Here is a 26,534-nt window from a genome sequence, read left to right as displayed (position 1 = left end):
GGAATGCTGAATGGTGAAGCAATGTTAGCCAGTGGGTACTGCTGGGAGTGGGAATGACTTCAGCAAAGTAAGAGAGTCTCGTCTTTGGCCACATTGATGAAATCATTATAATAAATGAAGTGGATAATTATACAGAACCTTATTAAGGGGAATTGATAGCTATAGCTGATATTTGGCTTACTGAATCAGAATTCTAAAGGTTGAAAAAAACTGAAAAAAAATTAGCTCAGACTAATAAAATCAAATTTAACAATAATTAATATTTTATATCATCTCTCTAAGGACAGGATGAAGAAGACATAGTTTTATAACAATCAATATTATAAAAACTAAAAAGACCAAGGTGTCTTAGCTGAACATAAATCATGAGGGTACTGCATACATTTGCAAAGGGACTAAATTTAAGTTCCATACAGAAACACTTCTACTCTTAAAAACAACCATAAAGAATTGCCAATATTCAACCACTTTTAACTTACAAATATGGCAGTCTCATACAGTTTAACCTAAGGGAAGATTACTTGTTGTGTCACAAGGAAAGTACAAAGTGCTTTGAGTTGAGAAGAGGAGATTCACAAAAGAAGCGGCACGTGAGGTGGAATCTGAGTGATGGTTGGAATTTAACAGGAGATTTGGGATAGGGGGGACATTTCATACAGAGGTAACAATGACCCCAGGACAGGAAAGTAGCCTCAGTAGGTTGAAGAGTGGAGTGTGTAAGGTAACACACGGAAAATAACACCAAGAGGGGGACCGAAACTAGACTTTGGTGGCCCTCAAATCCATTGTAACAAGTGCTCTAAAATTCTGAGCTTCCTATGAAGGCCAAGAATGATATTCGGCACACAGGAAGGACTCAGATTTGAATGACTAAGTGAATGAATGAATGGACTACTAGTGATACGTACGAACAACAAAGGGTCAACATAAACACAGTTTCTGATTGCCTATTCAGTCCATCATTGGAATCAATACTTTTTATCTACAAGGGACCTTAAAGATCATTTGGATCAACTCCCTCAAAAATTCTAGGTGACTACCAACAGGACTGGAAATACTCAAGCAAAGTAGAGGCGAAAGGCTACCTGGCCCTCTGCCAGTGCCTAGAGTAATCTAATTCACCAGGGCCAAATCTCCAAAGAAGATTTCAGTTCAATAACTGCTCAATAGTGTGCTTTTGGGCTCTTTCCTGAAATCAAATGCCATCTCAGTCTGCAAATTTCAGAAACCAATGTTTGGTGGCTTTTGTGGGCAGTTGTTGTTTAAACATCAAGCATGTCTAAGGTACAATTTTAAAGACTCTGGCTCCGGGAGAAAAAGCTGAAGCATTAGTCACATGTTTCACATTTCTTACTCTTGCCTGCCAGATTTTTTTTTTTTTTTAATTAAGAAAGGAAAAATGGGTCAGGCTAAAAGAATTTTTACAACTGTCAGAATAAATACAAGGCCCATGCAATGCTATAAACTTCATTTTTCAAGCCCTTTTCCCCTTTCTCTGTGGCTTTAAATGACCTTTATTTAGAATCCAGCCAAAGGTATTCGTCCAGTGACTGCCCCTCCATCTCAGGCACTGTAAGGACATGTTTTCTGTCAGGAGGGAAGAGGGCTGATGTGATCATAGATTAGAGTACAGCCTCTTCTGATTTCAACAGGACATGGTGGGTGGATGACCTAAGGGTCAAAGAGAACCCGTGTCCAACCTAGCCTGGCACTAAGGTCATTAAGGAACCACCCAGCTTCTTAGAAAGTAACACCACCCATGAGATTACTCTGAAAAAGTCTTTAAGATGCAACTCATCAGACAAAAGTCACCCCTGGGCTCTAAGGACACTTTAGTTCTGAGCACACAGGTCCAGACTTCAGTCAACAGAACTGCCACCATCCTAGTTCACCCTTCACTCAGGGATCCCCCTGCATAGCTGTTGCTTTTAGGATGAGGACCAGTGTTCAGGTTTACTTTCATGCGGGGTCTGTTTTAGTTGAAGAGTTGCATGCCCTGGCTGGTGATGCAGTGGACAGAGCATCATCCTGGAGCACCAAGGTTGCCAGTTCAATCCCAGGGTCACCAGCTCAATCCTAGGTCACCGGCTCAACCTTGAGGTTGCCAGTTCAAGCCCTGGTCAGTGTACATCTGAGGAGTAATCAGTGAGTGCACAACTAAGTAGAACAATGAGTTGATGCTTCTCTCTCTCTCCTCTCCCTCCTCTCTCTCAAATCAAGGCGGGGGGCGGATTTCCAGAAGAGCTTCCACCAGCCAGACCTAAAATCTATATGGCATTCCTGGTACCCACCTGCCCCTTACAGAGCAGACCAGGCCTCTTGGTGATGTTTCAGATTAAGTAAGCCAAACCATGCTGGGACAAACCACTCTGGAACAGTGCTTGTCACTCTTTTTCACAATGATTCAAGGTAAAAAGAAAAGATACATTTCACACCCAACTCAATAAACACATGCACATATTTAAAACAAAAAGTTTCACAATAATGCCATTCTGATATTTTCTAGTCCATTCTGTTCCACTTTTGAAATACTGCCTTTTGACCTACTGGATTGATTTCAGAACCCACTAATAAACTACACACTGCATTTTGAAACGCTGGGCCCTAGAGCAACATTGTCCAGTAGAAATATAATGCCAGCCACAATACATAATTTTACATTTGTAAGTAGCCACCTTAAAAAAAAAGTAAAAAGAAACAGGTGAGATTCATTTTAATAATATATGTTATTTAATCCATTATATCACAATATTATCAGTTCATCATGTGATCACAATAAAAAATTACTGAGCTACTGCACGTTATTTTCCTCATACCAAATCTTTGAAACCCGGTATGAATTTTACATGGACAGAACAGTTCAGTGCGGACTAGCCACATTTCAGGTACTCAAGAGGCACACGTGGCTAGTAGCCACCATTTCAAACAGCACAGCCCTAAGAGTGCTGGTACCACAGCCCCTACAAGAGCAGGACCCACAGTGATGCCAGGAAGTGCCACCCACTCCTGCTGGCTTATCACACACGTTCACTCACGCGACCTCATCTCATACTGCACGGTCAGGCTCCCGTGAACACTCCAGAGTCCTGATACAGGATGGGAGATGTCACAAGGAGAAAGCCCAGGAATGAGGTTTGTTAACCAATAAGAAGTGTTGTGAAATTCCTCACACATGAAGTCCGAATGCATTCTTTTGTCTATGACATCAGAAATGTAACAAATGTCACCAAAAATTTAAGCTAGAAAGTAATTTTTAGGGAATCTGTTCTGAAAAATATGTCTTGCTTATTACAAAACTGAATAAATAGCACTATGGCAACTATGTTCACATGTGTGCCTGTGAACAAAGATTGGAAGATGAGAAGCAAAGTTTAAAGAACTGTTACAGTGGTAGAATTATGGGTAATTTTTCCCCCTCTTTAAAAAAAATATGTACAATGTTGCTGCATCATTTTTTAAAAAGAATAACAGTGTTTATAAAAGGTTCTTCCTTCTTTTCGAAGGCAAACACATATGTCATTGACTCCCTATACATTTTTTAAAAAGAATAACAGTGTTTATAAAAGGTTCTTCCTTCTTTTCGAAGGCAAACACATATGTCATTGACTCCCTATACAAAGAAAAGGTAAGGAAAGCATGTTCTGACAAAAAGCAAGACAGACCAGAGTGGTCAGAAAACTTGATTTTGACAGAGCCAATGACATGGGGACAGTTTGAATGAGAACACCTACCAACAGAACTCTGAACACCTCCAGCATACACTTTAGGTTCTGCCTGAAGCAGAAATTTAAGCGTTAAGAATGAAAGACCACAGAGTGGAGGAAAGTTCAAGAAGTTAAGAGCAAAGGGAGTTGAGTTTAACTAATGAAAACAGAAAAGTATACAGAATACATTACATCACGTATGTTGCTTATTTGTAAGTTTCTCTGCCACAGAAGAGGGCCAGAGCACGCCCCCGGAAAGCACTCTCCCCACAGCCTGCCCTGGAAACCTCAAAGCAGCCTCACCGTCCTGTGCAGAAGGGTGTTAGAGCCCTTTACGGAGCAAGGCTAACCTGGCCCGATAGTGGATTAACACATTCTTGAAGCAAACTGTAGCCCTCAGATGTAAGACAGAATAAGATTTGTGAAAACCATAAGTAAAATAACTTTGAAATTCAAAGCAGAACTTGGGTTCCCGAAGATCAAGCCTTGACCCATGACTCAAACCCGTATGTCACTAAGGAGCCTAGGAATTAACTTTGAATACCATGCCATCCCAGCTACCAAGGTCACCATCATAGTTTTGCCAATTTTTGTCAGGTCATAAAATGTGTCGATCGGGCAGTAACAACAAAAGTGAGGCAAAACCAGTATTTTCCTTTTTTGTGTGTCATTGGATGAAACATAAAATATAAACTAAATCTAGTTTACTCAACATTTTCCCTGTGGTTTCAAAAAGTGGAATTTTATGACATTACCCAATGGCACAAAAATGTCATAAAAATATGTTTTATAATAAAGAGGTCAAGCAATTTACAAGATGCTTACTGAGCACCGACCATGGCTCCAACATGTTCACAGTTGATGAGAATACAAAGATTGATTAAAAATGGTCCCTGCCCTTGAGGCACTCAAATGAACAGGACAATGAGAAACATTTTTTTTTTTTTAAAAAAGGGATCCAGTGTGGTAAGTACTATAACAGAGCTCTTGTAAGATGCTAAGGAGACCCAGATAAAAGGGTAATTACTGCATAAGAGGGGTCAGGAAAAGAAGAGGCAAGATGACATCGGAGCTGGGACTTGAAAGGTAAGCAGGAGTTCATCAGTCAGTCACCGAGGGGCAAAGCAGCGCAGGCGGGTCTGTGGCATGAGGAAGACAGCGGCGCGGAAACGCGGACCTCACTGTGGTTATGTAATCCGCAACCCTGGCCTCTCAGCCAAGCATCGGGCTAGGTCTTTTCATGGAGACGCACCCCACAGGGAGCAGGAGGGAGAGACAGAAGGAAAGCTTGCATCCCTTCTGCCATAACTCAAACCAGCAGCTCGGTGGGGACTAGGGGCTGAAATAATCAGAGCTGCCATCCACTCTTCTCGGCCCGGTCATCTCAAGATTTATGAGCCTTTATCCCTCAAGCAGACAGTTATTTGTGGACTGCCTAGGTCAACATGGGATAAAATGTGATTTTTGTAGAGAATATCAGAATCCTCCAACTCTAACCAAAGTGTTCGTGAAGAAAGACTTCCTTCGACTTCCGCTCCCTGAGAAACCCTCCTGTGAGAGAACGGCGGGAGGTCCCGCCGGGATTCCCTGGACTCTGCTGATGCTGATCTCACTGCTCCACATGTAGCTGGTGTTAAACGTGCACCTTGAGCCTGTGTAGAAGTCCCTTCTCCTCCACCCCACGCAGAGCCAGCAGATGCAGACACTGTTTATCAGCAACTCTGCATGTGAGCAAATCACTTATTCAGCATCTTTGTACAAGAGATTTAATTTTCAGTGACAGCTCTGAGGACAAGGGTCAGCTAGCCCCAAAAGACAGCTGAAAACAGGCACAAACAACAGGGGATGCACCGAGGGGCTTGAATATCTTGAGAGGGTCGGAAAGGACCTTTAGATGCTCAGGGGGAACTCTATCTGAATGGAAGGAAGGTCAGCTTCACGGGCAAGCGGCCAGAGACCCTGGAGACTATTTTTAATCCAGAAGAAGAACAGGAAGGAACAGGAACAAAAAACGGAACTCACCCAGGAGAAATGGAAAGCAAGAAGGAAGCAACTGCAATAAGCAAATGGAAAGACAGTAAGAAAAAATAGATCTTAAAACTACACTTGTAATCCTAACAGGGAAGCCAGGGACGCTGTCGGGAAGGCTGAAAGCGAGGAGAAACAGAAAGCAACAACAGAACTACTCAAAGGAAGTCCTTTAAATGCCTGCATCTTCTGTGGGTCAGTGTGGGTCAGTTGGTAAAATTCTTGCCTCTGGCATTAGGTCATGAGTTCAAGTCCCACATTCGGATTTGGCTTCAAACCAAGCCTTGGTTTTCTAGCAGTTGTGGAAGGCTGGAAGCAGTTTCCAAGTCCTTGGTGCAGTAACATCATCACCCTTCTCAGCGACAATTACAAGTACTAGAGAGGAAGGGAGAATCAGACGGGATCAACAGCTATTATCTCAAAAATACAATCATACTGGAGAGAATAAGAAAAAAAGAGGAAGTAGAGACTTTTCATATGCAAGGCACTGCATTTGTCTTTAGAATCCCGAGAATGTAGGGTGTTTTTCTCCCACATCTAATCTTAGAGAGGAACCTTGTTGGGATTTTCAATGCACCCGGAATACCAGAAGAAACTATGGTGTTGGCAGAGACAACACTGGTCCTTGCCCAACATGAAGACATTAGGTAATTAGAAAGTAGAAGAAAAGAATGTATAGAAAAGATTCCTTCTGGGATGAGGGGAGAAAGGCGGGACCAACAAAAAGACCACCTGCCCATCAAGCACTAAGATGGGAGAAAAAGGAAAGAAAACCCATTAGGTTAAATAACAACAATAAGAAAATCTTTATATCTATATAATAATTTACATATTACACACTGCTTTTCAACACACTAACTCACATGACCCTCACAAAGCCCACAGGCAGAAGGAAAAGCCAGGTGCTGTCCCATTTCACAGATGAAGAAACAGAAGATTTCAAAAGTCATGTGACATTCTGAAGTCACAACCTCAAGGGCGAGTCAGCTCGTTCTGGTTTGGGGCTCCAGGATTCATTAGCTATCGATGTGCAGCCCGGGGAGGAATTTTATGTTTATTTTAACTTAGGCAGTTCAGTCCAGAACTTGAAATGTATGGTGCAAGCACATTTGCTAACATCCTAAATGATGCCCAATGAGGAATGATAGCATAACGCTAACCAAGCAGTTTTTAGACAAATTGTTTCCTACCCTCCCATTTTTCAGTCAGAAATAGCAATTACAGAAGACAGAATATGGCTCATTGTTAAGTAGCAAAGTATTTTTTTTAAAGCATAAAAATAAGAACAGCACCCAGTTAACTCTATAGGAAAACTGAAGGAGTCTGACAGGCACAGTACTGGGGCCCAAATGCTAACTGTCTTTCCCTGGACAGCTGGCCTGCAAGAGAAAACACAACAGATACTCCCTCTGATGAACCAGGACCACTAAACCCTGCCGTGCCCTTCCTCCCAGGTGTGCAAATTGAGACAGTGAAGTGAAAAATATATATATATATGCCTTAAAGCCTTGCTAACACTTTACTAATCATGCAATCTGGTTCACGTACAACCCCAAGCATCAGGGGGTGCATGTAAAGGCAGCCCCACCTCCACAAGGTTCCATGGCAGGGTTCAAAAGTGGGGTTTTGGTGAGAACCCCATCACTCAGTGAGCGAGTGTCCAGTGTATGCTGAGCACTGTGCCAGCCCCCTTCCACACATCACACCTTCACTCCTCACAAGGAAGGGACTGTGGTTAGCCTCCCTTTGCAGGTGAGGGACTCGGGCTTAGAGGTTCAGTAAGATCATAGCTCAAGCCACCCACATGGCTCACATGTGGTGGCAGCAAGTCTTTTATTCAGGGCTGTCTGGCTCCAAAGTGCAGGCTCTTGACCACTGCACTAGGTACCTTCCTTCAACCGGGGCCAGAAACACCCCTGAAAAAGGAAGAGTGACTGGTGTCGGGGGTGGGGGGGTGGGGGGCACTCCTGCAAAGGCCCCAGCTAAGTAGAAAGAATGCTGGGCTAATTCTCCAGCCAGGCCTCGGTATCTCTGAGCCTTGCCAATACATGCTTAAGTCACTTTTTTAAATGTGTTGTGTAATCAGGAGGAGTCCACATTCGGACAGAAAACAGCAAATCTTCCCCTGTGCAACACAAATGCTTCTGATTTCCTGAATTTCCTCTTTAGGAGGATTGGTTATCTCAACCAACAATTTCTAGGGTGGTGATTTTAACTGGAAAAGTCATGATTAGGCAGCATTTCACTTTTAGCCAACAGCTAATTCAGTTTTAATTCTTTTTACCTATGTCCATTAAGTCAGTGGTCCCCAACCTTTTTTGGGCCACGGACCGGTTTAATGTCAGAAACTATTTTCACGGACTGGCCTTTAGGGTGGGACGGATAAATGTATCACGTGACCAAGACAAGCATCAGGAGTGAGTCTTAAACGGATGTAACAGAGGGAATCTGGTCATTCTTAAAAAATAAAACATCGTTCAAACTTAAATATAAATAAAATGGAAATAATATGTTATTTATTCTTTCTCTGTGGACCGGTACCAAATGGCCCACAGACCAGTACCAGTCCACGGCCTAGGGGTTGGGGACCACTGCATTAAGTGATTAAGTGTTCTTTAGTGACAAACTGTCCACAGATTCTAGCTCCATCACCAGTGGTGACAGAAGTTACGGGCATGGAAATGGCACCTAAGCAGGAAAGAGTTACTAGCAAGAGGGCTGCAAAGGGCCGTGGCCGATAGGACTGACCAAAGATATCCCCCTTTTAGTAAAAAAGGCTTGTTTCTGGCCTTCAAATTATCTTTAGAATTATGAAACTGGAAGTACTTGGACTTGGCTTTGCTTTTCAAAAAGATGAAAATGGGTATTTAAATCATCAGGAAACAAAATAAAGGGGAAAAGTTGAATTGCTCAATTCTTTGCTGAAAAGAACAAACAAACAGAAAACGTCTGGGGGAGTGTACTTGGGATAAGAGTAACAGTGTGGGAATGAATTCAGATGAATGGGCCACAGCTGGCACAAGCATTTAAATGCTAGGAAATGTAGGGTAATGAGTTTATAAGGGTGAAAAACTATAAAACCACCAACAGCACACCATCCCGCCCCCAACCACCCCCAGGACTACCCTTAGAAGTCAAACTGAATGACAAAGAGATGGCTATGAGGAACCAAGCCAGGAAGAAACTCCAACCATCGGAGCACAACACACAGGCACATCAGCAAAAAGGCGCGGATATTTCTACAATGTGAAGCCAGAAAGATCCGCGGCAAAAGACATGACTGTCTACACAAGACTGCTGGGGCTTCCGCCAAAGTAGGGTCTTCTACCTCATGTTGTAAACTGTCCTCCCTCCCTCTCTCCCTCCCTTCCATCCTCCTCTCCTTCCTTCCTTCCTCCCCTTCCTTCCTTCCTCCCTCCCCCCTCCCCCCTCCCCCCTCCCCTCTCCCCCTCCCCTCCCCTCCCCTCCCCTTCCTTCCTTCCTTGGCTTTGCTTTTCAAAAAGATGAAAATGGGTATTTAAATTTTTTCTTCCATTATTTTTATTCCTTCCTCAGTTATTGTGGGTTTTTTTGTATTTTTCTGAAGCTGGAAACGGGGAGAGACAGGCAGACAGACTCCCGCATGCGCCCCACCGGGATCCACCCAGCACGCCCACCAGGGGCGATGCTCTGCCCCTCCGGGGGCGTCGCTCTGTTGCAACCAGAGCCACTCTAGCGCCTGGGGCAGAGGCCAAGGAGCCATCCCCAGCGCCCGGGCCTTCTTTGCTCCAATGGAGCCTTGGCTGCGGGAGGGAAAGAGAGAGACAGAGAGGAAGGAGAGGGGGAGGGGTGGAGAAGCAGATGGGCGCTTCTCCTGTGTGCCGGGAATTGAACCCGGGACCCCTGCAGGCCAGGCCAACGCTCTACCACTGAGCCAACCAGCCAGGGCCTCCTTCCTCAGATTTTATTTAAACCAGGGGTCAGGAACCTTTTTGGCTGAGAGAGCCATGAACGCCACATATTTTAAAATGTAATTTCGCAAGAGCCATACAACTACCCATGTATGTTACACATTATCCAATAAAAATTTGGTGTTGTCCCGGAGGACAGCTGTGATTGGCTCCGGCCACTCGTAACCATGAACATGAGTGGTAGAAAATGAATGGATTGTAATACATGAGAATGTTTTATATTTTTAACATTAATTTTTTAATTAAAGATTTGTCTGCAAGCCAGATGCAGCCATCAAAAGAGCCACATCTGGCTCGCGAGCCATAGGTTCCTGACCCCTGATTTAAACTGAAGACTGGTCAGATTTTATTCTATAGAAGAGGTCATGGAGTGGCATTACAAATATGCATCAAGTCCTAAAAAAATAAAATGTGAAAAGACATTTTAATTTGGGTCATGTGTGTGCATGTTTGTGTCTGTGTGTGTGTATGTGTGTGTGTGAGAGAGAGACTGAGATTGTGGGAGCAGTAATCTAGGGGAGTATTAGATCTTCCCAAATTTTTTCTTTTCTAAGACAAGTAGACAGCAATCAGAGCCCCCAGGAGCTATGCTGGTGGCCAGGACAAACAGTGTCAGGGGGCAGAGATAGATGCTGAGTAGGAGAAGGAAAAAGACCAGGACACCTAACCATAAACTTTCTTGTGTCCCTAACAACACAATTATAAGTTTCACTGCTGTTGTCTAAAATACAACTCTGTAATCATAGCCCTGTGGGTTCCATATTTACTCTTTCTTCATGGCCTACAGATTCAATTTGTTTAGTTTGTAGGAAAACAGAGACTAAGAAACTAAAAGAAAAAGAAAGAAAGCAAAAAGAAAGAAACCACACTAGCTCTTCCAAGTTCTCTGCAATCTGAGAACGAAGCGGTGCTTGCTGCCTTGCTCACGTGAGTCTGAGATTTCGCCTGTGGACGGGCCGCACCAGGCAGGCCTGGGTCTGGTGACTGCACAGAAGAACTGTGACGGGAGAGGAGGCATTTGCTGAGGACGCGTGGAGGAGGCCTCATCTGAAGTCCCCAGGACACCTCCCCCACGGAGGACAGGATGGCACCGACCCCAAAAGACAGAAGGTGCTGACCTGCTCCTGGAATCCAGGTGCCTGAGGTCCAGCCTGCCAGGACTCCTCTTCTCACCCCACTCCACCACTGACACGCCCCTGCTGCCCCTCTGCCCTGCGCCACCACTCCCATGCAGGTCCTCACCCCCTTCTTCACCTCATTGCCAGCTAGCCTCCCTTCCCCCAGCCCCCAGTCTGGCGCCTTTCCCAGCGTCCGCCCCTCAGCTGTCAGTCATCTTTCTGAAATGCAAATCTGCCCATGCCACCCTGCTAATGCAGAGTGACTGCTGGAGCTTCCAGGACAAAGCCAGCTCCACAGCTTAGCAGGCCAGGTTCTAGGGACAGGGCTCCCGCCTGTCCCTCCAGCCCCCTTCCTGTCACTTCCCCACCATGCCTGTCTCTCTCCCCATGCTGAGCTCACACAGTGGTCTCATCTCCAGTCTCCATGCTCCCCCTGCCCCCCGCCACCACCACTGTGGTCTCTGAATAGAGTGTCTGTCCCCAGTGTCCCCCACACACACTCATTTAACTCCCACTCATCCGTCAATGCTTCAATGAAGGACACCTCTTCCATGCAGCCTCCCTGGAGTGCCTATCCCTCACTCCACTTGATTTACACGCTTCCCCCCAGGGCTCCTCTAACACACACTGCAGCTTCTCACATCGCATTGGTCACACTTACCACAATATATTGTGATTAGCTTCAGTTTCTGTCTCCCCTACTACCTGTGAGCTCCTTAAGAACAAGCGGTGTTAAGTTTTACCTTGGAATCCCAAGATTTAACATAGGGTCTGGCATAAAGTAGGCTGTCGATGAATAAATGAGCTTTCTCTAAGGTGAGGTTAGTAGACTCAAATACAGATGGTAGAATCATACAAACACATGCAGCAGTAGTGAGGGGGTTCACACTGAATGTGCTTACTAGCAAACGACCCAGAAAATGCCCAAAATCCAGAAAATGCTCAACTCTGTGGAGATGGCCACATCCACCAGCAAACGAGGCACTAGCTAGCCGGCTAACCTTCTCTAATGGAAAGAGCATCATTCAGTATCTTCCCCCATTTAACCAATAATTTCCTGGCTTTGCTTATAGAAATCACCTTTTTTTATACATACATACATATACATATACATATACATATACATATACATATACATATACATATACATATATATATATATATATGGTCTACCAGAAAGTTCTGTCCATTTCTATCACAACAAGTTTCAACACGTAAACACATGTTTATTTGGCACATGTGTGCCTCTCTATTTTTATCAGTTAATGTACACATACTGATGTAGCAAATTAACTAAAACAAAGTTGATTCACATTAGTCTTATGTGTGAAGCGATAGTGTACCCATGGCTACTGATAAAGTTCATTTACGCCACTGTAATTTTTACGAATTTCAACAAGGAAGAAATGCTACAGAAGCATGTCTGTCGCATCCACTATATTCCCCGGACTTAGCACCCTCCGACTATCACTTGTTTTTGTCCTTACAAAATTTTTTGAAGGGCAAAAAATTCAAAAATGAAGACGATATCAAACAAGCACTGGTTCAATTTTTCTCATCAAAAGATAAAACATTTTTCAAAAATGGGATATACAAATTGCCCTCGTGCTGGCAAGAAATCATTAATAATATAATGGCAATTATATTATTTAATAAAGTTTATTGACAGTAAGAAAAGTTTGTATTTTGTTTTATTCCAAAAACGGACAGAACTTTCCGGTAGACCATATACATATATATGGTGTATCATGGTAAAAATTCAAATGTTTTACTTATTTTAGCTTACTGCACGTTTCAATATAACATGTGTAAGACAGTCATTATAAGACTGATTATTTAGAAGGGGAAACGAAAGAACATATATATGCCATGGAAAAGGAACACTAAAAAAGGGGAATAGGGGAATGGGCAGGGCAGTGGCAAATGCCAGTGGGGAAGGCACGATTGAGAAAAGCACTCAGTGGAGAGAGGCATAATATTTACCTAGTGCTCTCCTTTTCGTTCTAAATTGAAAACTCCAAGAAACCTTTTCTTTATAATGTCATGGAAATAAGAATAAAATATGTTTATAGTACTGATTTAACAGAATGTATGCTTTAAATGTAAGGAGTTAATGTGCCTCTTATACTTTGCTGTTAAGTAGTTGCTGAGGGTACATATTGAACTCAAATGGGTACCCACCAGATGGTTGAACTGAAATGGGCATTCTTGGTAACAAGGCTAAATATCCCCTGCACAGATCTCAAAAGGTTTTAAAAGCAGCAAAATAACCCAACTAGTCCAGGCAACTGAAATGCACTAGATTTTCTTGATTGGTGTAGGCTACCATATCATTGGGTTATTTTAGAAACATATGCCCAAGGTCAAAATGAATAATACCAGTTGATTCATTTACAGATGATTACTGACTTTTGACATGAACTTTCTAAAGCCCAAATTAAACATTCCCATAGACAAGAATAATGAAACCCATGGGTCAGTTTTCCTAGATGAAAACAAAGATGACCAACTATAAACTAAGGGCTCCTCTAGGGCTTATCTCCTTACAGTTCTCAAGTCCTGCCCCTGAGCCGTCCAGCCACACATAATTATGATGTTCGCCAACACTCTTTAACCCATGCACTGCCTTTCCTTCTTCAACGTTCAGCCATAAGATAAGTGTAACCGGACCTCTCGCTTTTAAAAGGCACCGAAGAATTCTTTGGTTACTTCACTGCCATGGATTTTCTTGTTAAAATGAAGAACCACTACCTCAGTTCGTGCCCCGCTTTGTTCCCGACAGGATGTCAAAAAGCTATAATTGGTACCTAATTGGTTTTTCTCATGCCCATGCCCTCCTCCTCTTCTTTATCAGCTACAGTCTTTGGGTTGATCTTGTTTTAAATGAGAAGCAACCATACATTCATATTTACCAAGACAATATCCCAAAAAGGGATAACGCTTGCTCTGTTTATTCAACAAATGTCTATTGAGTTCTGCCTACTAGATGGCCACCGTTTCCACTTCATGAAGCTGTCAGTCTGGCAGGGCCCACAAAACAAACAAACAAACAAACAAAAACCACCAATGGCTAATTCTGACAGAGTAAAGTATATGCATGAGAGACAGAGACAGAGAATGCTCCCGGAACACGTAGAAGGGATAACTTCTCCAGGCCTGGGAGATAGGAGAAGCTTCCTGGAAGTGTAGTTAGTTGAAAACTAGAAGAACTGTATGCCATCTGTAGGCAATATGAATAATACCACCACCGAAACACCAGGTAAGACTCAATCTAAACAGTGCATCTGAGTGATAGGCAACTTCTGAATCCAGATATGATGAGTGGTTATCTTACCACTGCCCCCATATAACCCACAGACTGGCCACAACTCACCCTAAAATGCTAGGTTCCATAATAGAATTCCAGTTCCTTTATTTCTAAATGGGCTCTGCTTCCTCTGAACATACGTTGTCCTATTCACTAGCTTCACCAGCCTCCCAGCTATGAAGCATTTCAACTCACCCAACAAGGGCCTGTGTGGGAGACTGTGTGATATGTACAGGACGTGGGAAGAGGGGCACTGGGACCCTACCACCAGGACCACAGAATCACAGAAGCGTACAACTGAGAAAAGCCATGTGACTGTCCACTGACCATTCCATTGCCCACAAGCCCTGCAGAGGTGACCTCACCCTACCAATCCTGCTTATAAAATAAATGACCCCATTTTGGACTTACCTTAGGTTTGACATATTTTTCTGGACCATGTTTCAAAAGACTGTGGAATGGGCTCTTGACACCAAGGCCCCTTAATTACCTAACAGTTGGCTCCTTTGCTTCTGTTCATTTGAATATGGTACATTTCCTGCTTCCAAAAAATACTGGTATTTTCTTAAGTCATTTCTATATTTCATGTCAGAGCTACTTTTCTTTAGGTAACATTATCCAGTCTAAGATGTTATTGTAGAGTAAAAATTGGGTTGCTATTTCAATAATATTTGGATTTTCAAAGTTGCCCAACATAACCTCACTGTCAATGGGCAAAGCTGAGGCTAGATGTATAAGCAAACCCAGCCTGGGCCATACTCAGTCCCGTCACTGACAACCAAAGACAGACCAACTGAACACAAAACTTTAAAAACACAAAAGAATGCCCTAAATGTTGTGGATGGTATGATACTTCAGATCTAAGGGTGTTAAATTATTTTGCTATCCTTCCCAAACTGAATCATTACATTTTGAGATCTGAGTACCAGAAAATGCCAAAATTGTCTTTTTAGGCTTTTTAAATAAGTCTTACAGATACGTAATGACAGCTATACTCACCCTCTTGTTCTACATAACCTCATACATATCTTTGGTTCACCATACTTCACGCATCCAAAATGGACAACATGTTGATAAGACACACATCTTCACAATAAATATCTCAACTGGTAATTCAAGTTACTACTAAAAACATTTTTTAAAAAAAATATTTTTAAAAAAGGCCACACTGCTCAAGTCTTTCACCAGGTGCAATAGGTTAAAAGTACACCAGAAGCAGACTGCATACTTGCTCTTCTGAGCCAACATTCTCTTCCACTACTCTGCAGTTCCTGACAGCGAGCGACTGACCCCCTGGGTTCAAATCCAGCCCCTTCCACTCCCTAGTTGTGTGACCCTGCCAAGCAATTTAACTGCTCTGGGCATTAGTTTCCATGTGGGGGCAAAAACGATATAATCATGATACCACCTTCCCCATAAGGTTGTTCTCATATTTTAATAATACCCTCACCTCAATCTCTACTTCAGTCTCAAGCGGGTTGCTTTGAAGAATTCTGAAAGGCCTACTGAACTATAAAAAAATAAGTATGGAGAAGCCACTGAGTACTAGAGAGAAAGGCTTTAAAATTGCTATGGCTCAATTGGTTGAGTCACATTTACTTAAGTCTGGAATTTCCAAGGACAAAAACAGACTTTCCCAATAGAACACCTGAGGCAAAGGGAGACAAGTGGAATCAGAGTAGGAGAATTCCGAAGAAGTTGCTCTGGAGGCCTGGGGAGGTAGCAGCAAATAACACTGTTGAAATGGGAGGGTTGATAATTCTCCATCAACTAGACTCCTCCATCAACTAGATCCCTCCATCAAGTAGAAGCCAACTTTTTACATTGTCTTCCCTCTCCATATTTCAGCTCTACTGCTAAATCTGGGGTGGACCAGCCCTAAACTTGGTTTAAACTTGAGAACACAGGGAGACAGGGGAGGGAGGTGGAGTCCAGGGCACAGAACAGACAGTGAGAATTACTAAATAGCTGTGAACATAAAAATGAACCCTACTTATAAGTTTGGGGCCTACGGACTAAACCTCTCCATTTCCCCATGAATTACTCATTGCTATTATGTTTGGCTAAAAACTAAAACTGTCACCCAAGCAACATCAGTCTCATTAGAAGAAGAGGAACAAGCAGCATCAGCAAATGCAATAACTCTTTTGAGGACAGCTGTTCAGAACCTGTGAATCATTAAAATACCCAGACGGGACATACCACGTCAACGCCACATTGAAATAAAATGCCTATATGCACAACCACCCAAAACAAAGTGATGACTTGTCAGAACTCGAGTTCTTCTTTCCCTATCTGGTCTACTGATGGTGCATCTAATTAACTTTAAAATCAGATTCAGAGTAAGTTACCTACCTGTTCAATGAAGGCCTCTAGTCAGGCCATACCTGCTGATGTGTGTGCAGTACACCTAACAGTTTACTCTCTGAATGGGTGGGACGTTGGCCCCAAGTGCGGAGCAGGGAAGACCTGAGTTGAAGCAGCGAAGCGAGGGAAGCCAAAGCAGTGAAGGCCTGTGTCAGCAAGACCTGTGTCAGCAGGCCAGTGGGCCCATGGCAGAGGAAGTCCCTGCTGCTGGCCGTCCTGCCTTCACTTCTGGGAGTTACACTCTCATGTTGCTTCTGGTCTTCATGTGAGGTCCTGGGCAGTTTGTTTCCTACCCTCCTCCACACCTCACCTTTGAATGCTGCTCAAAACACCTGGATTTTCTGAGGGCCAAAGTCAGCCAAGATTGATGCAAGTGCAGCACACTCTTCTTTGCTCTCAAGTTCATCACCTTAGAGACTGCGTGTGGCCGGGTTAAGACCACCATTATTGTCTTTCTCCAGCCCTTTTGTGTCACCTCTCACCACTCTGAGGACTGCCTCTAGTCCCAGATCAGAATCCCTTCATTCTTCCACATGCTGACATGTGCTCAAGTACTAAACCTGTTGCCAAGTTTTCCATTTCTCACACCCCCTTTATTTGGGACTTGGTGAAGGATTCATTAGGTGATAAGAAATAACCCCACATGATCCCACCCAGATTTTAGAATCTCGGTGGGAAAAAATATCTTGCTCACAGCGGCAGTGTTTCTCCAAAGGCCAGCACCCGGTGCATGCTGCACGGGAAACCGTGGGCGTTGAGCACACAACGGCCTCCTGAAGAGCTATAGCAAGGAGGTAACAATGGGAAATCTGCCACCCCCTCCGGAAGCAGATTTGGGATGGTCTGCCCCCTGAGCATTCTGGGTATGTACTTCATAAAAGTCCGGGAGTAGGAGAGGGATTGTCAGCATCGGTAGAAGGAGGACCAGGAGAGAAAAGGGTGACATCTAGGCAAAACCGCGTATGGTTCTTGTCTATCAGTGCTGCTTTCTGGTCCTGTTACAGTGTCACCTTCTGCCCTCCACCCCCACTCCATTTGCCAAATAACCTCAAGATGTTTCTCAGAGGTTCTGAATTATTGACGAACCTAGGGAAGATACTTTGGAATACATTAAGTACAAAAACAGACAGGCCTGGACAGCTAGCGCAAATACTTGGTCATTGGCAGTTTCTTTCTGAAGCTGAAAGAGAAGGGGGAGAAAGAAGCCTGCCTCCGCTAAATAATAATGATATTCACAGAACACCAGGCACTGCAACTCCAAAGTTCGCCATCCCTCCAGCTTTACTCACCCCTAGCCATCTTGCTCCTTTATTGGCAGCCTGTTGAATCTGGACTCTTTTCAGGGTGACATGGTAAACAGCGCCTTCCTCTACCTCTTCACCCCAGTCCTGAATCGAGCTCTGCCAGGGGGTGGGGGTGGGGGGGAAAAAGAGAGAGAAAGGAAAAGTGTGTGTGTATTTTTCCCCTCTCTGCAAACCACAATCTCCCAGCTGCTTTGCTGCTTACCCCAACACTCAGGGCAAAAGACAGGCTGTTCAAAATAACTATCACAATCAGAGCAATACAAGACACACTGCGATAAAGGGAATGCAGAGATGTTTCTGGCCCTCAGCCCTTTCCTGTGGTATCAGAATCCCCGGACTTTTCCATTGAGTTATTTTTCCTAAGCTTGCTCACATATCTTGAATAATTTTTTAAAGTCTTTCTTCCCCCTCTTCTTAAAGAAACTGTGGTTTAGTCCTGATTAACTTTTCCTCCTTAAGGGGAAAGGAAAAATAATTCATTGGTAGAAAAAGTTTGTACTTTCATAAGTGGCTCAGCTATTTGAGTGAACTACATTTTAAAGTCAGACACAAACAAGCATTTAAAATGCCAAGAGTCCTCACGCTTTTGGAAGTCAAATGCGTCCCACGTCTTTTTTCTCCTCTTATTGTTTGGGGACCAAAAAAGTTAGCGGGGAGGGGGGGGGGGTGGAAAGTTTTTATTTCCATAAAATCATCTGGCAAGTGCAGAAAAAGCAACACATCATCATGCAGCTTCAAGTAAGACGTGTGCATGGACTCCCTTGGGTTTCCATGTCCCCGGTAAACTTTAAGTGTGTGCTCGGGATCCGCGGGGGCTCAGAAGGGCTCCACGGTTCACCCAAACTAACAGTCCTTTTCACTAAAAAGTTTTTCTTTCTTGACATCCATCTGCCCCGGCCACACCAGAGGCAAGTGCTGAGAAAGCAGGTATCGTTGAAAGGGAGAAGACACACAGCGCGGAAGGCATACAAAGCAGAGTGAGAAAGCTGGAGCCCCCCAAGTATGGGACCGGATCGCTCCGTTCACTCCGAGTGAGTGCAAAACACGCCCAGAGAAAGCGGGAGAAGATTCCCCACCAGAGAAGCCTCGGGAGAAGGCAGAGTGCTCGTTACCATTTTAGCTTGCCAAAGCAATTTCATTCTCAGTTTTCCCTTCGGTGTGGGGACGCGGCATGATGCGCCCTGCTTCCAGGCCGGCGCGGTCCCGGCGCGGTCCAGCCCGCGGTGCCCCGGCCCCCGGTCCGCGCTCCGAGCACAGACACGCGCTGCGCTGCCCCCGCCGCCGCTGCTGGTGAGCGCGACTCGGGCCACAAAGGGAGCGCGGCGAGCGAGCGGCGAGCGAGGGCGCCGCAGACTCCTCCCCACGCCACTCCGCCACTCCGTGATGTAAGGCTTTCCTGTTTGTGCTTGGGAGCGCACTCTCCCCTTCTTCAATCCTATGGATAAGGTTCACGTGAAATAATGTCTCCAGCCCTGGAGGTGGTCGGGAAATGACCCTTCCAAGTTGATCAGGTTTTCCTGATAGTCATCAGGTGCCAAAAAAAGAATCGGGTGTGGAATGGGGGAGGGGGGGGGGGACAGAAGTGTGTGTCTTCTTCCTTTGCTAAAATTTAAAAAAAATGGGGGGGGGGAGGAGGGAGACTGTAATAAAGGATGAGAGGAGGGGGTCAGAAAACTGTCTATTATCCGCCTCTTACCTATTGAATTTCAATTAAATCAGGGCGACCCCAATGAATGTAGCAATACTAGAATGCAGGAAGTTTTTCATTAGGGCAAAAAAAGAATTGCTCAGAGGTTGTTCCAGAACCGGTGCCCAGGGGCTGAACCCTGACCCACATCAGCACTCAACCAACAGGAAATTGCTCTGGACTTCACCACCCATTGCAAACCATAAGGCTCATCCCACCTATCTGGCCATCGTGCGAGGGGAGAGAAGCATTAAAGGTTTTTGCTGGCTGGATGGACTTCGTGGACCATGAGGCCACAGGGGCCCTGGAGGGGGTGTGAGTGTGAGGTACCCCCATCTGGAGTTGTCTGTCCTTTAGGGACACAGCAGGAGAATATAACCACAAGGGGGGAAAATCATTCATGAGGAGCCTGCCAGAGAGTTTTGTGATAACAGAAAGATCTGCTATCTGGACAAAAGATTATGGCCATTTTTAGATTCAGTTTTAATAAATCAACAGCCAGATACCAGATGATAATGTAATCAAACTTTGGCACATAACAGTATCCCATGCCAATTACAAAACCCTCAGGGCTGATGCCTTTTATACTGGTCACCCCTAAATTAATTTAATCGCCTTTAATTGTTTTTTAAGGCCTCTCACTAATCTCCATAGTAAGGCGTAAGGCAGGCTTTGGTTAATAATAAATACATCATGAGCTGAACAGCTAGAGAATTAAGAGCACTGATGTTCCCAGGAGGGCAGGATAAAGGGCACTGAGGGCACCAGGGAAGAACAGAAGGATCTTTGGACACGTGAGGACATCTTGAAGTCGCTCAGCCAAGGTCTCCTCACCCAACCAGAACCTACAGGGTTCAGTGACTGTGGAGAAAGGGAGACTAGATGCTTCTGTGACCACCAGGACAATGTCCCCAGTGTCCAGAGCAAAAACATGCAGCAGCCCTACCTCCCTGCTTCTTAAGCATCCTCAGGCCCCCAGGCCTACCCTGAGAACCTATTCAGTGACTCTGAAGACCACAGGATGCACCTGAGGACAGTTCAGCAGCCCATAAGATTAATTTTACTATAGCTTTAACCTGATTTCTGGCTGTCAATTTGGAAATTACTGAAGATTTTTCAGAGATATCAAGCAGTTTTGCAACCTCGCCACTCCCAGGAAGCCGTCCTAGACTTATAACTCACGATCGCATGGCCATCTCTCTAGCCACAATTTCCCTGGCTGGCCACCTGGTCTGTAAAGAGAAAAGAACAGGCTTCGTGCAGACCCAGCTTCAAGTCCACACTCACATTAAGGGAGAACATGGACTTTACTTCCCTGAGCTTTCATTTCCTTGTCTGCAAAGTGGGACAAACATCTACCACATAGAGTTTGAAAAGGATTAAATGAAATGTTTGCAAACCATCTAGCACTTGGTAAGTAATCAGAAAGTTCCATTCTCTTATTATTGCACTTCCTCCTAAACTGTATTAACCCAGAGTCACTGAACTTGGGTATGTATGCCAGGTGGGAAATCTAAAATGATGTCTTCTCACTGAAGTTATCATTTCAGGGAGGTTTTTCCAAGAACAACTACTTGTATTTATACCTGATAATGGATGTGATTTTGTCCAAATGCTGGTCAAAAGAAAAAAAAAATACGGCTGGTTTATGCTACATAGAGCAATCTGGTGTTGCAGCTTACAATTTTTAAAATATTTATTTTTAAATAGTTCACCTGCAGGTGGTTCAGTCAGTATTACCTTGTTATACATACCTTTGCATTAAAATATTCCCAGTCAACATATGGAAAGGATAAACCAATAAGTCATGTATTACTGTGTTTGAATTTATTTACCAGATTAGTGTACACATGACCTAGCATGGTTCTAAGAAGACAGGTCAAGTTTTCATAAAAGGAAGTCAGTAATGTTTTTAATCTACAAGTCTTTGATCTCCTTGGTTAAGTTTACTTCTAAGAATGTTATTTTTTTTATGATATTGTAAATGGGATTGTTTTCTTAATTTCATCTTTGGTTTGTTCATCGTTAATGTATAGAAATGCAACTGATTTTTATTTATTGGTTTCGTATCTTGCAACTTTACTACCTTCAGTTATTGTTCTAACAGTTTTTGGGGGGACACAAAAATATGGAACAGCATCTTATGTTCATGGATTGGAAGACACTATCATTAAAATGTGCATACAGCCCAAAGCAAGCTATAAATTCAATGCAGTCCCTATCAAGGTTCCAATAGCATTTTTTACAGAAATAGAAAAAACAATCCTAAAATTCATATGGACCCACAAAAGACACTGCATAGTCAAAGCAATCTTAAAAAAGAAGAACAAAGCTGTAGGTCCCATATTTTCTGATTTCAAAACATATTACAAAGCAACAGTAATCAAAACAGTATGGAACTGGCATAAAGACAAACATGTAGACCAGTGGAACCTAATAAAGAACTCAGAAATAAACTCATACATATACAATTGACTGATCTTTGACAAGGGTGCCAAGAACACACAATGAGGAAAAGAAGTATCTTCAACAAATGGTGCTAATAAAATGGGATATCCACATGAAGAAGAAGAAAATAAGACACTTACCTTATACCATACACAAAAACTAACTCAAATAGATTAAAGACTAAAACATAAGACCTGAAACTGTAAAACTCTTAGAAGAATACACAGGAAAAAACTTCATAACATTGGTCTTGGCATTGATTTTGTGGATATAATACCAAAAAAACATAGAAAACAAAAGCAAAAATAGACCAGTAAGACTACATTAAACTAAGGAGCTTCTGCACAGCAAAGGAAACAATCAACAAAATGAAAAGGCAACCTATGGCATGGGAAAATATATTTGCAAACAACAAATATGGAAGAGTTAATACCCACTATATATAAGGAACTCCTACAACCCAACAGCAAAAAAACAAAACAAAACAAAAAAACCCACAAACAACTGAATTTTAAAATAAGCAAACAACTTGAATAAACATTTCTCTAAAGGGGACCTTATACACGTGGCAAACAGGTACATGAGAAGGTGCTCAACATGACTAATCATCAGGGAAATGCAAATCAAAACCACAATGAGATATCACCTCACACCTCTTCGAATGCCCATTATTTTAAATACTGTTGACAAAGGTGTGGAGAACAGGAAACCCTTGTGTACTGTTGGTAAGAATATAAATTGACACAACCATTATGGAAAACAGTGTGGAGTTTCCTCAATTAACTAAAAACAGAATTATCATATGATCCACAAATCCCACTTCTGGGTAGATATCCAAAAGAATTGAAATCAGGAACTCCCAAGAGATCTGAGTGCAGTGCTTCCATGATCATTGCAGCACTATCCCTAATAGCCAAGATGTGGAAGCAACCTGATTGTCCATCAGTGGATGGATAGATTTTAAAATGTGGAATATACATACAACAAGGACATCCTGCCATGTGACAACCCAGATGAACCTTGAAGACATTATGCTAAGCGAAATGAGCCCATCACAGGACAATACTGCACAATTCCACTTGTGTGTGGTGTCTGAAGTAGTCAAACTCATTTGAGCAGAAAGTAGAATGTCAGTTGCCAGGAGTGGGGGGGGACTAGGGGGTCCTCAATGCATATCAAGTTTCAGTTGTGCAAGATGAAAAAGTTCTAGAGACCTACTGTACTAGTTAACAATAATGCACTGTACACTTAAAATTCTGTTAACGTGGGAGGGAAAGAAGATCAGAAACATATTAGGATGTTGCTAAGAATAGTTTTATGTTGCCATATTTGGCGGTCACTGACAAGAGCAATAGAAGATTCCTAGGATATGACAGAAAAGAGAAAAGACATATGGAAGAACCCCAAACTGGAGGAAAAAAAAAAGAACTTTCTTGCCTGACAGTTTCACCAGAGCCAATAAATGGAGAGCTAGTAAGGGCAAACATAAGCAGCTGGTGTGCAGATTCTGTAAGAAAATCCATCTAGAAATAGAAATTTGTGGTTTATATGCTCCATTCATTCCTTTATGTATTTGTAGGCCTCTACGACAGCCCACGTTCCTAGATTTTATGCGACATCTCTGGCTGCAAGAAAAGTGAAAAATAGAAAAATCATGAGAGTATACTTATGTATGTAGGGTGACACAGAGAAATATTTATGTGCCTGGGGATAAATGATGGGACATCTGAGATCAGGGTTTGAACTCCAGCTTTAGATGACTTGTCAACCAAGAGTTTGACCTTCACTTCTCACAGCCTTGGTATCCTCATCTGTTTCCTTTCATGCTTATCATGAGTGTTAAATAAACTATATCATATAAAGTGTCTGATAGGATATACTTATATAGAGCACCTAACAGAGTACTTGGGACATAGGAGGTCTTGAATAAAAATGGATCTCCTTCCCTCCCTAGACCCACTCCCTTTCCCTTTTATGTGCTTCTGTATCCATTGACTGTGCTTGGTTTGCATGTGCACATTGTGTACGTTTGCTTGGGAATCAGACTACACTGCGTGCCAGAATGGTGAGGGCAGTGGGAGGATGGTGGACACTGTCCACAGAAACAGTGAAGGACTTGTCTTGGAGATGGCAGTATCAGCATAGGATGGTGACAATGGGAAGGCCTTGGCTTTGTCCTCAAATTCATTGCTGGGCTGTGCCCAGAGACAAGTTTGGGGGAAAACAATCCTAAGATATCAGTCATAATAACAATAACAACAGCCACAGCAGCTACGTGAAGGAAGCTACGTAAGTGGGAGGTCAGGGTTTCTCCTCCACACCTGAGGACTGTGGAGTGCATGTTGCCTCTACCTGCCCACAGCCTTACCTAAACAGATGAGTCTGAAAACCTTTCCCACTCTTGAATGGAATTGATAATAGCCATCTGGCAACGTTTTGTTCATGAACTATGCCTTCAGCTATCTGTATGTCCCTAAAAAAAACTTTTGGCGGAGGACATAAGCAAATAAATCTGTTATTTATTTATTTTTTTTCTGAAGCTGGAAATGGGGAGAGACAGTCAGACAGACTCCTGCATGCGCCCGACCGGGATCCACCCGGCACGCCCACCAGGGGTGACGCTCTGCCCACCAGGGGGCGATGCTCTGCCCCTCTGGGACGTAGCTCTGCCGCGACCAGAGCCACTCTAGCGCCTGGGGCAGAGGCCAAGGAGCCATCCCCAGCGCCAGGGCCATCTTTGCTCCAATGGAGCCTTGGCTGCAGGAGGGGAAGAGAGAGACAGAGAGGAAGGAGGGGTTGGGGGTGGAGAAGCAAATGGGCGCTTCTCCTATGTGCCCTGGCCGGGAATTGAACCTGGGTCCCCCGCATGCCAGGCCGACGCTCTACCGCTGAGCCAACCGGCCAGGGCCTAAATCTGTTACTTTTTGACGCCTTCCCCCAACAATATTAAAGTATTTCTACCATGTTTTTCACTCCATAAGACACACTTTTTTCCCCAATAAATGGAGGAGAAAAAATGCCCGTGCGTCTTATGGAGCGAATGTTCATTTGTTTTAGCTGATGCAGGTTCCCGGACAACTAGAAGAGTATTTGAACATTAAAGTCTCTTCTCATTTGTTAATAACAGTGCTAATGATTGTTAATACTGCTGTTGAGTTTACATTGTTGACATATTATTGCAGTATGTTTTATTAATTTTTTTTTTTGTATTTTTTTGAAGCTGGAAATGGGGAGGCAGTCAGACAGACTCCCGCATGCACCAGACCGGGATCCATCCAGCGGGCCCACCAGAGGGCGATGCTCTGCCCATCTGGGGCGTTGCTTTGTTGCAACCAGAGCCATTCTAGTGTCTGAGCCATAGAGCCATCCTCAGCGCCCGGGGCCAACTTTGCTCCAATGGAGCCTTGGCTGTGGGAGGGGAAGAGAGAGACAGAGAGGAAGGAGAGGGGGAAGGGTGGAGAGGCAGATGGATGCTTCTCCTGTGTGCCCTGGCTGGGAATCGAACCCAGGACTCCTGTACGCCAGGCCGACGCTCTACCACTGAGCCAACTGGCCAGGGCCTGTTTTATTAAATATTTTAACACACCATTTGGTTCTGAATATTTTTTTTTCTTATTTTCCTCCTTACAACCCTAAGTGTGTCTTATGGTCAGGTGTGAAAAAATATGGTAAATGCGAAATATTAATCCTCCCAACATCCCCCTGAAATGCGCCTTGCTGTTCTCCTGCAGGTTGAGTGGCTAGCTCACCAGTCCACCTTCAATTCAGCGTCCCCCTATCAGCTGGGCATCCTGCTGGGGTTGATTCTAGGTAGGCTGAGTGCCCTATTTACCTACTCTTTGCCTGAACTTTCAGCCATGCCTGGTTAAAGGTCAACATTTGTCTAAATGCTCTGTAAGCAGTAGAGAGTTGCTTCCATTTTCTGAGGGCCCAAAGTGATGTTATTAATTATCATAGAGATACAATAAGATATAAATTAAAATTCTCAGTGCTCTGTTATTAGGTTCTCTTCTTTACGGAAGCGGTTTACAAGCCAATTTTAGATGCACCTACTGCAGCTAAAAAAAGAGGCTGCCCTGGGGGTTAGAAAGCGGAGACAGAAGGAACACTCGACAGATGGCAGGCCAGAGGCAGGGGACTCCTCTGGTCATGATGACAAACATTTTCTCAACAAAGAGTTTACCATTTGTTGGCAGTTACTCTTTTTTTAAATTTTTGATAGAGACAGAGAGTCAGAGAGAGGGACAAATAAGGACAGACAGGAAGGGAGACAGATGAGAAGCATCAATTCTTTGTTGCAGCACCTTAGTTGTTCATTGATTGCTTTCTCATATGTGCCTTGATGGGGGGTGGAGGGGGGGAAATCAGAGGGAGTGACCCCTTGCTCAAGCCAGTGACCTTGAGCTCAAGCCAGAGACCTTGGGCTCGAGCCAGTTACCATGGGGTCATGTCTATGATCCCACACTCAAGCCATCAACCTCACACTCAAGCTGGTGAGCCAGTGCTCAAGCTGATGACCTCGGGGTTTCAAACCTGGGTCCTCTGCCTCCCAGTCCGATGGTCTATCCACTGTGCCACTGCCGGGTCAGGCAGCAGTTACTCTTAATTGCTGATGATGCTC

The 26,534-nt window shown here is 43.8% G+C and overlaps 1 protein-coding gene across 2 annotated transcripts in view; it reads right to left on the bottom strand.

Moving 5' to 3' along the window:
- The window catches only part of RGL1 (ral guanine nucleotide dissociation stimulator like 1), a 238,297-nt gene that overhangs the window by 104,897 nt on the left and 106,866 nt on the right, over positions 1 to 26,534 (bottom strand). Inside the window, exons 1-2 of one of the 2 annotated variants that reach the window (XM_066261322.1) lie at positions 18,891 to 19,130; positions 17,764 to 17,874 (exon numbers count right to left, since the gene is read on the bottom strand). In XM_066261322.1, coding sequence (XP_066117419.1) covers positions 17,764 to 17,874; positions 18,891 to 18,917 — 138 coding nt within the window. In that variant the 5' untranslated portion in view covers positions 18,918 to 19,130. Of the gene's footprint in view, positions 1 to 17,763; positions 17,875 to 18,890; positions 19,131 to 26,534 lie in introns of those variants that run through there. The other variant, XM_066261321.1, reaches the window with a different exon arrangement.

The sequence above is a fragment of the Saccopteryx bilineata genome, chromosome 2, assembly GCF_036850765.1.
Source record: "Saccopteryx bilineata isolate mSacBil1 chromosome 2, mSacBil1_pri_phased_curated, whole genome shotgun sequence".
Classification (NCBI taxonomy): domain Eukaryota; kingdom Metazoa; phylum Chordata; class Mammalia; order Chiroptera; family Emballonuridae; genus Saccopteryx; species Saccopteryx bilineata.
This window is presented reverse-complemented; position numbering and strand designations above follow the sequence as displayed.